General features: G+C 36.7%; 1 protein-coding gene across 6 annotated transcripts in view; it reads left to right on the forward strand.

Moving 5' to 3' along the window:
- LOC106105469 (disintegrin and metalloproteinase domain-containing protein 11) overlaps positions 1–13277 on the forward strand; it is a 189420-nt gene that overhangs the window by 164982 nt on the left and 11161 nt on the right. For all 6 annotated transcript variants that reach the window (XM_013285796.1, XM_013285803.1, XM_013285812.1 and 3 more), the window contains exons 9-16: positions 2082–2298; positions 2636–2808; positions 5889–6037; positions 6540–6724; positions 9281–9448; positions 10293–10597; positions 11528–11647; positions 12079–12256. In XM_013285796.1, the coding sequence (XP_013141250.1) occupies positions 2082–2298; positions 2636–2808; positions 5889–6037; positions 6540–6724; positions 9281–9448; positions 10293–10597; positions 11528–11647; positions 12079–12256 (1495 nt within the window). The remainder of the gene's footprint in view (positions 1–2081; positions 2299–2635; positions 2809–5888; positions 6038–6539; positions 6725–9280; positions 9449–10292; positions 10598–11527; positions 11648–12078; positions 12257–13277) is intronic.

Genomic DNA, 13277 nt, shown 5'->3' on the forward strand with positions numbered 1-13277 from the left:
AATACGTGAATTTTAAATTATACGAGGCAAAAGTTTCGTGTAAAAAGAATATTTGAACATGAAAGAAATAAAGAATTGGATATATTATTCTGATAGACAGTAAAGTATTTTAACAAACGCCATATAAATGATCGAAGTATCTTGTAGTCACTTCTAGTCATAAAATTACGGCTATTTGTTTTTATTAAATTTGAAATATAAATACATACAATAATTCATTCGCAAAGTAAAGCATACTACTCGTACACATTTTTAATAATAAATCAAGAAAATATTATCATCTTAAAATTAAATGTTTCCGGAATGCTCGTCGAAGTCTTTCCCAATGCGAGAATTTCGAACGTTAACCTATCTAGGGGTCCAATCGGCGCCGTCGATAAGGCGGCTCTTTCACTTATTACACCCACTTTGAAGCTCCCCCGGGGACATTTTAATGATGCCCTTTGACATTCCAAACCATCGTTACGGGGCATTGATTCGATATTGAACGGTAATGGGCTAGTTAACCGGACTCTGTTTTAGACCCTTAGTCGTGGACTGGCTCTAAATTTGATTAGAAATTCGGTACCGAGAATATTGATGATTGAAAACGACAGAGATTTAAGAAAATTCGTATGTTTTATTAGGTTAATTTTTCTAGTTAAATTAAAAATTATTTTTAGTAAAAAAAAAAATCTTCTTTTATCACGTCTAAACCTATAATACAAAATGATACCTGTACAAAAAATTATTTAATAGAATTTTAAAGTTTATCTTTTATATAGTTGATGTCTTTAAGTCATTTGGAATAAGGTAAAAAAACTTAATTAAAATAATTTGACCATTTTTTTAATTCGAACTACCTGTATACCATTGGAATTCATAAGATTATCTCCAGAACAAAGACCGGAAAATCTTAAATAAAAATTTGAATAATAATACCATTAACCGCTTCATCACAACCCTACAAAGTGAACAGACAAATGACTCAACTTCCTAACAGGTATCAAAAGCCTTCGACTTCAAAACGGCTTCGAATTACGCGAAAGCTGAGATTAGATTGTTCATAGATCTGATAATGAAACTGTTTAAACAATCAGCGACCTTAAAACTTTGCATTCTCTACCAGGAAATTTACAGTTTACTGCATTTAATACTTTGCTAACCAATTGATTATATTTCTTGATAAAACAGTTTAAAGGTGGGGCTCAAACTTATAAAAGAACCTTTTTTTATATACAATAAGGTGGCAAACGGCAACCTAAATTCGCTGAAATTGCCCACCCTAAATCGACGGAGGAGGAGACGCACATAAAGAGGATATTTCCCCTTCTTATGCATCTCCTTCACCGTCAAATCCATTTTCCTATCCAATCCTTTCCGTGTAAGGAAGGGGTGGAACAGGAAAGGGACTAAAATAGGGCCTCCGGCACCACACTCATCAGACGAAACGCGAAATTGCTTCCAATTCACGCCTGTCTTCTGTGCGGTCGTGGTATTGCAACGGGCAAGTCGAGCCATTCGATAAATTGGTAAAATAAACTATAGTTAAAGCATTGACAACTTCACCTTTTTAATTAAATAATAAAAAAAGAAGTTAAGAAATATATGCCAATTTCCTCCCGCTTTTTCGAAGTCGATTGAAAAGATCCGTCGAATAGTCCACGAAATATCCCAAAGCGAAGTGAATTCTGTAAAACACTTCTTTTTTCAAATTGCCATTTTTTATTTCGCGCCAAATTGAGACGTCTCTTTATACAACAAAGGAGTTTCCGGTTATATCCGGTTATATTTCGTTTCGAAAAAATGAAATATTAATAAAACTGCGTTCTTTTTTTTTAATACAAAGCAGGAAATGAAATTGTCAATGATGAAATGAACAAATTCCAGCAACTGTTAATTTAATATTTTACCTTTGTAATAATTCAATTGAAGGTTAATGAAGCTTGGTTTTTAATTAATTTAAACGACGTATTTATCAACGTACTGAATTTACGCCTAAAAGACTATAAGTCAGATTAAAATTACAACATTTTATACTGTATCTGATCAAAACAAAAATCCAAATAAATTGCTATCTCAGTTTTCCTTTGTGTTTATAGCAGGGGTTCAAGAAAGTCTCGTGAAGACCGGTCGTGGCGCTGGTGGCAGGAAGCCGGTCTCCGACCTCTGAGCCGGCGGCGGCGGGACGTGCGCGAGACCACAAAGTACATCGAAACTGCGCTCGTCATAGATAAGGCCATGTTCGACAGGAGGAACGGCAGCACGCGCTCAGAAGTCGTCCATGATGCTATACAAGTTGCCAATATTGCTGACTTGGTAAGCAGAAATTAGAATTTTTACATTATACCTAATTCATGGAGTCTACAAATAGGTAGCACTTGAACAACTTTTTGAGGATTAGAAGATGCCAAGGTACAACTTTAAAGAACTACACCATAAATTTTCTGCCATGGCCATTTTAAAATGGTGGTAAATGCTATCGAAAAGAACATAGTAAAGAAAGGTAAAAATCATTACTGCTACAAAGCACCAAACTCTACTGATTGGTATATTAAATGTAATCGCTATAAAGTAAAAGACTTCTGTTGTTTAAAGACAGAAAATTTGATATAGTATAGTCAATAATAGCGTAAGGTTCCGGTCTTCTTCCCAGTACTTCCGTACGCTGAACACGCGAGTATCACTGGTGTACATCGAGTCGTGGCAGAGCGCGGACCAGGCGGACATCGAGCGCAAGCAGGACATCACGAGAGCTATACAGAAGTTCAGCGATTACACCGCCAGGAAACTCTTCAAGATAGAGAAGGACACCACGCAGCTGCTCACGTAAGTGTACATTAAAGTTACTAAACTCTCTTTGCCTTTGTATTGATATTTGTTCAGGCAATCCATATAATCACGTCATAAAGGTTTTAGGTAAATGCAGAATCGTTATAAAAGTTAACCTAAAATGCATTATAATTAAAAAAAAATATAACATACGACTTTGTTTCGTTCAATAATAATTGAGTAAGTTCAGTTTAAACTTCCTTTACAGATCTTTAAGTTAAGATAAGCAAGGGTTTCTCTCTTTTTAATAAATATCTAAAACCAAACACGTATGTTTCACTATTTTGTTCATCTCTCTACTTCTTAAAAGAAGCTTTAAGATTAAAATTATAAATGAAACCAATGCTAGAACGAGCTGTACAAGCTTTGAGGTAGAAATGATACAGCTAAAGGTCTCAGTTTGTTTCATTTTCAAATCTTTATCTCTAAAAGTTGGCAACATTTCTCAGTAGATAATCTGCCACACTTATATTAGTACGATGGTATCTAGGGAAGTCCCTTAAAACAGTTTTGATAACTAAGCATCTGGTTTTGTTATGTATATTTTACGAAAACTTTGATAATTCCGACAGTTAGATTCTATAAAATTTTCTAATTCAAATTCCAATCACTATTTTTACAAGCACGAGTATTTTATATTAGTACATCTGAATGTAACCTATCTATAGAGCGCGAGTCGATTGAACCTTTTGAAGTGTTGGAACGGCATCAGACATTTCCAAGATTAATCTAGCGAAAGCGAAATCCGTCGCATATAAAATTTGAACGATAAACGTTTCCTACAGCGAGGAGTTCACGTAACGCGTCTGCGATTGACATCTGAAGCAATTTATGTTTTAAGTTTCAGCCATTAAAGTACCTTTTGCAACAGCCGCTTATTTTAGGGAGTTATTTTAACAGATCCGCGTCTAGATGTGAACGTGATAATTTCCGACGGATGCCGGATATCCTTTCATAATTTTAAACGATGACAGTTGGAGATAGCGATATCACATTTAAGGGTAGCTTTCCACGTAGAATATAATATTTTTGTCAAATTATATTTATGTAAAAAATGCAAAAACACAAAACAACGATACGTATATTGACTAAAGTATCATTACAAAATCGCATATTTCCTTTAGCGCACCCTACGACAGCCTTTTAGCGGCCTTGCACCGTTTTCCGGCCCTCCGGCCCTCGAGAAGGATCGCAATCCAATTTGCACGCAATTCGTTTCCACACGAGCTTGCTTTTACATGCCAATAAAAACCTAACTCGATTACACGACACTTTAATTACGTGATAACTGACCTGCGAATTCAATACTTTTTCTTTAAAATTGACATATCCATCAATAGATGCCAAGACTATCGTCATCAGCTCACTCTACGTCACCAATATGGGACTCAGAGCCTACCATATGTTAGAGGTGACAAGTTCTTAGTCAACCACGTCCAGTTCGGGTTGTTTGCCAAATATTTTAATATTAATTTTAAAGAAATACACTGATAGTCAGGTACTATAGTTTTCTTGCTTATTCTCTTCCCCTTTTCTTTTTTTTTGTACATGTGGCATTCACATTACATGTCGTATAAAGACAGAGTTTCCAGTGAATATATGAAAGCTGCAAACTTGTCTCGATTATATGCTCTGTCGAACTTGCAACCGCTGTGTGATGTCTTGGTAGCAATTTGGCAGTCGCCGGTCGCACTGCCTTGTTAATAACTTTGTCTAGAACCAGTTGGATTCATACTAGAGAGCTTTCGAGTTTGGAAACAATGGTAATTTGATGCCAACCTGTTCTACTTCTCTATTTGTGTTGAATCTAGATACGATCCGAATTCCTATGAGTGGTCTAATGTCCCTAAATTATTTGTTTAATATCTGAAGTGTTATTTTTAATTTATTATGATGTTTCATACCTTATATCCTTGATGTACAGTTAATTCTGATTTATGAATTAATCTTTAGGTAAATTCTGAGAAACCTAGATATGCAGTACGATATTCAGTTAATCAGAAATGTTCGTAAATACACGAAATCAAGGCGGGTTCATTAGAGTGAGTGTCGTCGCATTGTCGGAGTTCATTTGCTCTCTACAATAGTTTGTCAAGGAATATTGACGAAGCATTGAGTTCATAGAGGCCGGATTACAAATGAGATCGACTAACAGTATCAGCCCGTAGCGCTACGAGCTCGTAGAGCCACGCCTACGGCTTAATAAAACAATCATACGAGTAGGCATCTACGAACTTTATCACAATGAATTATTGCTTTAACATTGTAGACACATTGTTTTGAAACTAAAAACCAAACGAATCTTATTATCTTTACAAGTAATAATAAAAGGTCTTTTAGTTTTCTTATATTTATAAATGCGGTAATTGAAGGTGTTAGTATAAAATCGATCCAGGCGTCTTCGAGTAATCGCGGATAAAATTAGATGATAAGAAAATTGTCGGCTAGTCAACCCGTAGCACGCCGGGACAATCTGCTAGTTAGCTTAATTAACAATGCTCTTTTTGGTTAGAAACTAAACCACATAGCGTCTAGTTCAAACGCAACTAACAGTCTGCAGTTCATTGTTCTCATTCAAAGTGACAACTCGACTAGAAACTTCATTACATCTACAATTAGTGCAAAATAACATGCAACTACAACTTGATGGCAATTAACATTTCACTTATTGCTGTGTTTTCTACTTCTATCTATGAAAATACGCCTCTACGTTATATTAAGCAAATTTAATAGTCTATAAATTTAACTTTCTCCTTTCTGATATTTCAGGGCAATATTGCATTTATTTGTTACAGTTTAAAATAAATAACAACGCCATCTACTACTACTAGTTTAAAATAAACAACCTTCTTCCCTAGAGCCTGCGCACACCCTTTACTAAACTTTGGCACAACTGTTTAGTCTATTTTTGATTCCTCTGAGCATATAAGGAGGTGCGCACACTACTCGATGTTTAGTTGTGCAAATTTAAAACTTGAATTGGCTGCGAACAAAACAATCGCACAACAGTTATGCGATAGTTTATTCAAAGGTGTGCGCTTTTAGGATTACGTTTTAAAAATATAATTTTATTCCAGAGGTCTGACGTTTCCCGGTGGTGAGTCAGGCATCTCTGTACCGGACACGATGTGCACGCCGAAGTCAGTCGGCATCTCCGTGGACACCAACACGTACGAGCCGCATCTCCTCGCAGGCACTATGGCGCATATGATTGGACACAATATTGGTACATATTTTTTAAAAAAACATTCGCAATAACATTTAAAGAATCGTTTCTCATCAGGTAGTATAGGCATCTTTGACACAACTAACAGGGCCATAACTTCCCGGTCTTGAGCAAAATTTTAGTTTGCCGACAATCTTAGTAATCCCACTAATATTATAAATGCCAAAGATTAGATGGATGGATGGATGTTTGCTAACAAACTCTAAAGTTTACCACCTAAACGATTGATCTGATCTCAGTGAAATTTGGCATAGATGTACGGCATAGTCTGGAAGAACATTTAGTCTACTCATTTTTTTAATTCCTTATTCCACGAGTACGGAGCCACGGGGGGATTGTAAAATATAAAACAGAAGAAAAAAGGCAGTATGAAGTTACCATCTATCGTAGAATTCAGATTTGAACATAGATTGAGTCAAAGGAGTTTAAGTGCTAAGGAGCCCTAGTCCCTCAATACTAGTCCCATGGGAGACATAAATGTCAGTTTCGCTGCGGCCTGCAGGTATGGGTCACGACGACGGGCGCGAGCAGTGCTTCTGCCGCGACTGGCACGGCTGCATCATGGCGCAGTCCATCGTCGGCCTCGAGAATGTGCAGCCCTACAAGTTCTCAGACTGCTCTAAAAACGACTACATCAACGAACTTCGCATCGGACAAGGACTCTGTTTGCTCAACAAACCCAATGAGGTGAGTTACTTTGTACACCAAATAGTCGCTAAATCGCTAATCTTACTTCGGTACTCAGAGTCATTTAAATATCACATAATCAGACCAATATTGGAGACAGTTCATACTAAGTCTTTCTTAGTAACAGTGATAGAGCCCGCTGTAACATCTTCGCACGAATAGGCCGTCTCGCCCGGTGTATTACCACGATCACACAGAAGACCGGCGTGAAGTGGAAGCAATTCCGCGTTTCGTCTGATGAGTGTGGTGCCGGAGGCCTAATTTTGGTCCTTTTCCCTTCCCACCCTTTTCTTAAGAGAAGAGGATGGGAAGGAAAAGTGGATTTGACGGTGAAGGAGAGGCATAGGAAGGGGAAATATCCTCTTTATTTGCGTTTCCTCTACCGTCAATTAAGGGTAGGCAACGCATCTGCAATGGTGGATGTTTATGGGCAGCGATCATTTTCATTTCGGTGGATTCAGATGCCTGCTTGCTCGTTTGCCACCTTATATTATAAAAAATAAATAAAAAAAAAAGTAAATTGGTGAGAAAGGTAATTATATATCTGTATTTGACGTGATATGGGTCATGAAATAATTTAATTTATACACTTAACTAAATAACATCTAAGAAGTATTAAGAAGTAAAATTTTTCTTCACACCTATTTTTCATTTACGTAAGTATCGATGTCCAGTAAGAAAGAGGTTAGCTCTCGGTCGCCATTTATCTAGAAATAAATATCTTGGCCTCACGCCAGACCTGAGTTGGGTATGCTAAATCTAAAGTGCTGATATATTTTCTCTTCCAAATCGAATTTAATCCTTTTAGCTTTAATAGCTTTCAAATTTATAGTACGCCAGTTTATAACAATATCAAACTTCACTTTAATACAACATCCATTTAAGAACTTAGTTTGTAAACCAATATTCGAGGTAAAATTAAGTTACAAGTTTATGTTAAAGGTTTTATGTTACATAACATTTAATTCTGCTCGTGAGACCAATTAGATCCAAAACATTTAAAAATAAACTATCAACTTTCCTTACGGAGAATCGGCACAGTATGTGCTGCTCCATACATCTCTTTCACTCCCTTCTTAAGCACATCATCTTTCACACAAATCATCTATACTTTCTTCTGTCTTCCTCTACTTCTAAATAAAGTAACCTCTCAACTTTGCAATCAAAAATAACAACTCCAAACAATACTTTCTAAAATAAGGTCCATTATACGAAGTCAAGGTTCAAGGAACTGTCTGATTCAAATTCCGCATGTCGAAGTATTCATTCCATCACAATCATTAGCGCGTTTGATTCGAATGCAAAACAGATTTCTACCTCGAAAATTAATCAGCGGGACCGCATTGTTTGTCTGCGGGCGCTTTCTTCCTTAATAAAAGTTATGTTAATGCGGGGCCGGCCGCGGACCGGATTATCAGTTCGTTCGCGAATATATAATAACAGGCGCCGAGAACCCGGACCACTTTATTGGAATAAATTTACATAACGCACAGGGTTGGCAATCGCTATGTGACCTATAGCAAGACTAGGTACGCAATGTTAGTCACCAGTCATACACTCCTTAAAAAAATACAGTCATTTTCAAATGCAGAGTTTGTGTTTTGTTTTGATTTGTGTGACAGACAAGAAAATGGTTCCTTACATCTAAACACAGTTCTTACATTTCTCACTTTCGATTATCTATTTTGAAGAAGAAGGAGGATTGAAAATTATGTCACTAACCAAATGCTATATTGTTTTTTAATACTATATCTCAGATGCAATGTCCGTATACCAGAGTAGACAGAATGTTACATTTGTTTCTTGGCAGCCCTGAGTCAGTCTAATGCACGCTTCGCTTCCATTCGGCACATACATATTTATCGGTAGATGATTGTACCTTAAAGAGTGTTTTTATTTCTCCGGCTGCGGAGGCTCGCACCCCTTTTCTATATTACACGTGTTCAAGGCCGCGTTTGAAAGCCTTCAATCCACGATCGGCGCGCGTTCAATTGCAATGTAAATTCAATAGAGGCGCGTCGAAATTTCTAGACGTTCGTCGTTGCCCGCGAATATAAACTTAGATCGAGATGCGAGGGCGGGCTTTATGGGCCTTTGTGGATTGAACGGTGGGAAACGTTTTATTTTTTAAGGTGTTGGGTGTTTTGTATTATTTGCAAATATCGTTTAGTACGAAAACCATTTCATAATTTAGATAAATCATAATTCCTAGTCATTAAGTTATCACTAATGGAGAATCTTTAAGGCAGTAAGTTTCCTAGTTGTATTACATTCCGAAGATTCTACCTTTGTAAGAGAATATAGTACAGCGCCATCTATTGGATTATTCCCAACCGTCACCCCGCTCTGTGAGAGCAAAATGTTTCATCAGTCCCACATTTTAGTCCCACTGTCACCAATAAGGTGACAAATGAAATCGTTGTGAAATAAAATAAGATCCAACCGTCCCCTCGTTGCAAAAGGTGGGACGGATGATTTTTTAATTCTCAACTGTCAGAGCGGGGTGACGGTCGAGAATAATCTCATCTATGTGACTGATTTGGTCTTGTGGCGTAGCTGGTGGTGCACCGTCAGTGCGGCAACGGGCGGCTGGATGAAGGCGAGGAGTGCGACTGCGGCACCATCTCTGAATGCCACAACCTGAACCCTTGCTGCGACCCCTTCACCTGCCGCCTCACCAAGGAGGCGCAGTGCGCGTCCGGCGAGTGCTGCGAGAGGTGCCAGGTAAATGACACAGTAATCGAAACAGCATACACAAACAACACACAATAAAGCTACACTATATTCTCTGCTCGGAACCAGTAAAGGGTACCTTTTACATTCTTGTTATATTTTTATTCGTAATTCTGGACAAAAACAAAATATCTAAGCCGAAAGTAGAAAATTACTCTCGTCGTAAGAATAAGTAAAATTGTTTCTCAAATATTTTTGTCGTCCCTCGAGATATTTTTTGCTTCTAAATTCTGTTTATTTAAATTGACATCGCCAACAATAATTTGGTATTCAAATCAATTTCTTAATGGCGTATAATATTTCAGACGCTCATCGAAATTGAGTAACGCGATATTAAATTTAATTGCTCAAGCTATTTTCTGTTCTATTTCAAATATAATTGAAAGAGATAATACCGACTTGAACATTTTATATTAAACTACTTAAAGGATAAAACGCTTTTTCTTCAGTTTTTAAACGTCTAAAAAAGGATTCAAGGATTATTAAAAATGTTCTTTAATAAATTGAACTTTTTCTTATCTAATTAATTTAGTAAAATTTCCAAAGTATCTTTATACAGCCAGTGACTTTAACAATTTTATAAAGGTCTATTTATTTCTTGCGACTGAAAAGTCAAACGGGAAACCGCATGAAATTAAAAAAATACTCAAAAATAGAGCCTAAATTACTCACCGATAATGTAGTTTTTAATGGTCAAAGTATTATATAAATCGGCCCAGTAGTTTTCGAGTTATTTCAATACATCTAAATACAAATATTTCCTCTTTATTAGTACAGATAACAATCTCATTCATACTTAGCAGTTTCAGACACGATGTCTTACTGTCTCTTGCAGCTAAAACAACGTGGCATCGTCTGCAGAGAGTCTTCTAACGAATGTGACTTGGAGGAAACCTGCACAGGGTTGTCGGGAGCTTGTCCTGTGGACGCTCATAGGAAGAACGGAGAATCTTGTGAAGCGGGCAAGGGGTACTGCTTCGCGGGTCAATGTCCCACATTATCTTTGCAATGTGAAAGGATCTGGGGTCCCGGGACTATCGGCGCGGACAAGGAGTGCTTCGAACAGTCCAATACTAAAGGCGCGGTGACCGGACACTGCGGGAAGGACAGTAATGGACATTACATTAAATGTGACATGGAGTAAGTTCAGATTATTGCTAGCATCCACAGACGTATAATTAGTAACAAAATTTAATACAATATGTGAAAACTGGAACCAAAGACATTTAAAAAATAAATAGACTAGACATAGGGAACAACAATTTTTCACCGATAAATTCCTTGAAAAGTAAGGTTAGTTGTCTTGTCTCATGTCTTGCATTGATATGTTATAAAACATTTTACAATTATAATAAGCTCCATCTTTTGTTATATGATAACATTGATATGATTTAATGACACTTATTATCAATTAATGTCAATACAATTATATTAATACGAGCTGTTGCCCGCAACTTCGTTCGCGTGATATAGTAAAACATACGAACTATATAAATTACAAAAAGCCTCGTATCCATCGGGAACCGGACATTTCTCCGGGATGAAGCCTAAGCCATGTTTACTCCAGACTTTGTTTTATATCTGGGCCAAATTTCAATAAGATATGTTGAACCGTTGCAGAATTATCGAATAAACATTAAAAAACTAAATTAATGAATCCCACGGGAACCGTAACTATTCCCGGGATAAAAAGTAGCCTATGTGTTCTGCCAGACTATGCTCTAAACCTGTACCAAATTTCATGGAGATCCGTTTAGTCGTTTAGGCTACAAACGCTAACAAACATCCATCTATCTAAACTTTCACATTTATAATATTAGTAAGATGTGGTTTTGAGGACTTATCTATCACATGTTCTACTAATATTTTCTACATTAGTGAAAAATGTCTCAAATGAAGTGTCAACTATGCTTCCACTATATGTTTTTGAATCTCTGGCTGGAACTTCTTCACCTATTTAAGACACAATATTTCTACAGGAATTAGTAGTTTTATGCTTCAATTTCAGAATAGAAGAACGTTATAACAACGTTAATGTCTTTTTAAATAAAATGAACATTTACGTTAAAGGAACGTGAGATGCGGGTCTCTGCAGTGCCAGCTCGGCAACCGCTACCCCGTGGTGCCCGGCATGGACGACTACTACACCAGGACTGTTATCACCATCAAGGGCAACGAGTATGAATGCAAGTGAGTTATATTTGAACTTTTACCACATGTAACATATCGTTGAAGTACTAACATCACGTCAAATTTTAGCTATTTTGATATTTTGATGACATTCGCTAGAGAATCGGTAGACGCAACGTTTCAGCATCAGAATTACATATTCTGCATTAAATATATGGTAACTATTATTAAGTATACACAAACAATGTATTAATATAGGTTGTTTATACAATTGTGCAGTTTTTCTCTTTGTAAAAGTTTTTATTTTTGACATTCTTGGTGTTAACTACTAATATGTAAGAAGATACTTAAAGAGAATCAATAAAAGCGCGATTTTAGTCACTTTTAATTTATCTTTGGCTCCGAGCAGAAATAATCTAAAAGCTTGAAACTGTACCTATCGTCTAATAATGTATAATAAAATGATACCGATCGTGTGTTTACGATTCCAGAGCTACGACTGGTCTTCTCGAGCATTCGGAGATCGGTCCGCTGGGGCTGGTGCGCGACGGCACGCCCTGCGGCGACAACCTCGTCTGCGTCAACCAGACCTGCTCCTCCATCTTCCCGTACATCGACCACACCAAGTGCCCCACTGACCACAACAACCACGAGTGTTCTGCTAGAGGGGTGAGTCTGACACTCTATTACTAGCAACCAAAGTATATTTTATAGTAGAGGGTAGCAAACAAGTTTCGGTTTTCGCTATACCTAAAATATCGCTAGACATAAACATTCACACTAAGATTTGTTACTTACCTTTCTATATCTATACTATTATAATAAATCGTAAACACACACTTCTTTGTTGCCAAAGATGTCAGCAATTACACCATATTTTTGAATAACACTTTTTTTTATAAAATGCTCTACACTTACGTTATGCTTTAGGCTATATATTTTCACGACATTAAACTTAGAGGTAAATATTTTGGATAAAAAACCATAATGTGGGAAAGAGACCATAAGTTACTGCCAACATCAAGAAAGCAGGATTGCTAAGGTTTGTCATGTCATGTCATTTTGACATTTGATATTGATATTTTGACAAATGTAAATACCAAAAAAAATCTTAATTTCGTGCGGATGAAGCCGCACGGAAACAGCTAGTCTATATTAATATAATAAAATGTAAGCATACTACTTAGTTATGTAAGATGTCAGCATCACAGTATATTTTCTAATAATCCTTTTTTTAATAAATAGCCCTTCACTCACACACCTAAGGCTATATATTTTCATACTGTTTTATTTAGGCAGTGAATAATTTAACTTTAAACTGTCGTGGTTTTTACAAATATAATGTTCGTAAGATACGGGTTTCTTACCACGATTGAATTGTTTTAGCTCCCGATATTTTGGCACAGTTGCATGCGCCATGTTCACGGACTGACTGAAGTGATGCGGTAGTGTGAAAAAAAAAATTTTTTTTTCATTTTCAACGTGAATCATTTTCATTCAATCGTGGTAAGAAACCCGTATCTTACGAACAGTGAATAATTTATAGGAAAATGTCTTAACTGAAATTCGGAATCATACAGATGAAATCACACGGAAACAGCTAGTAATAATAAAAACGGGACGTGCAGATGTAGAATATATCCCAACCCCATTAATTCCCATCTAATTCTTCTATGAAAGTGGTAGGAAG

Source organism: Papilio polytes, unplaced genomic scaffold (genome assembly GCF_000836215.1).
Source record: "Papilio polytes unplaced genomic scaffold, Ppol_1.0 DF824270.1, whole genome shotgun sequence".
Taxonomy (NCBI): Eukaryota; Metazoa; Arthropoda; class Insecta; order Lepidoptera; family Papilionidae; genus Papilio; species Papilio polytes.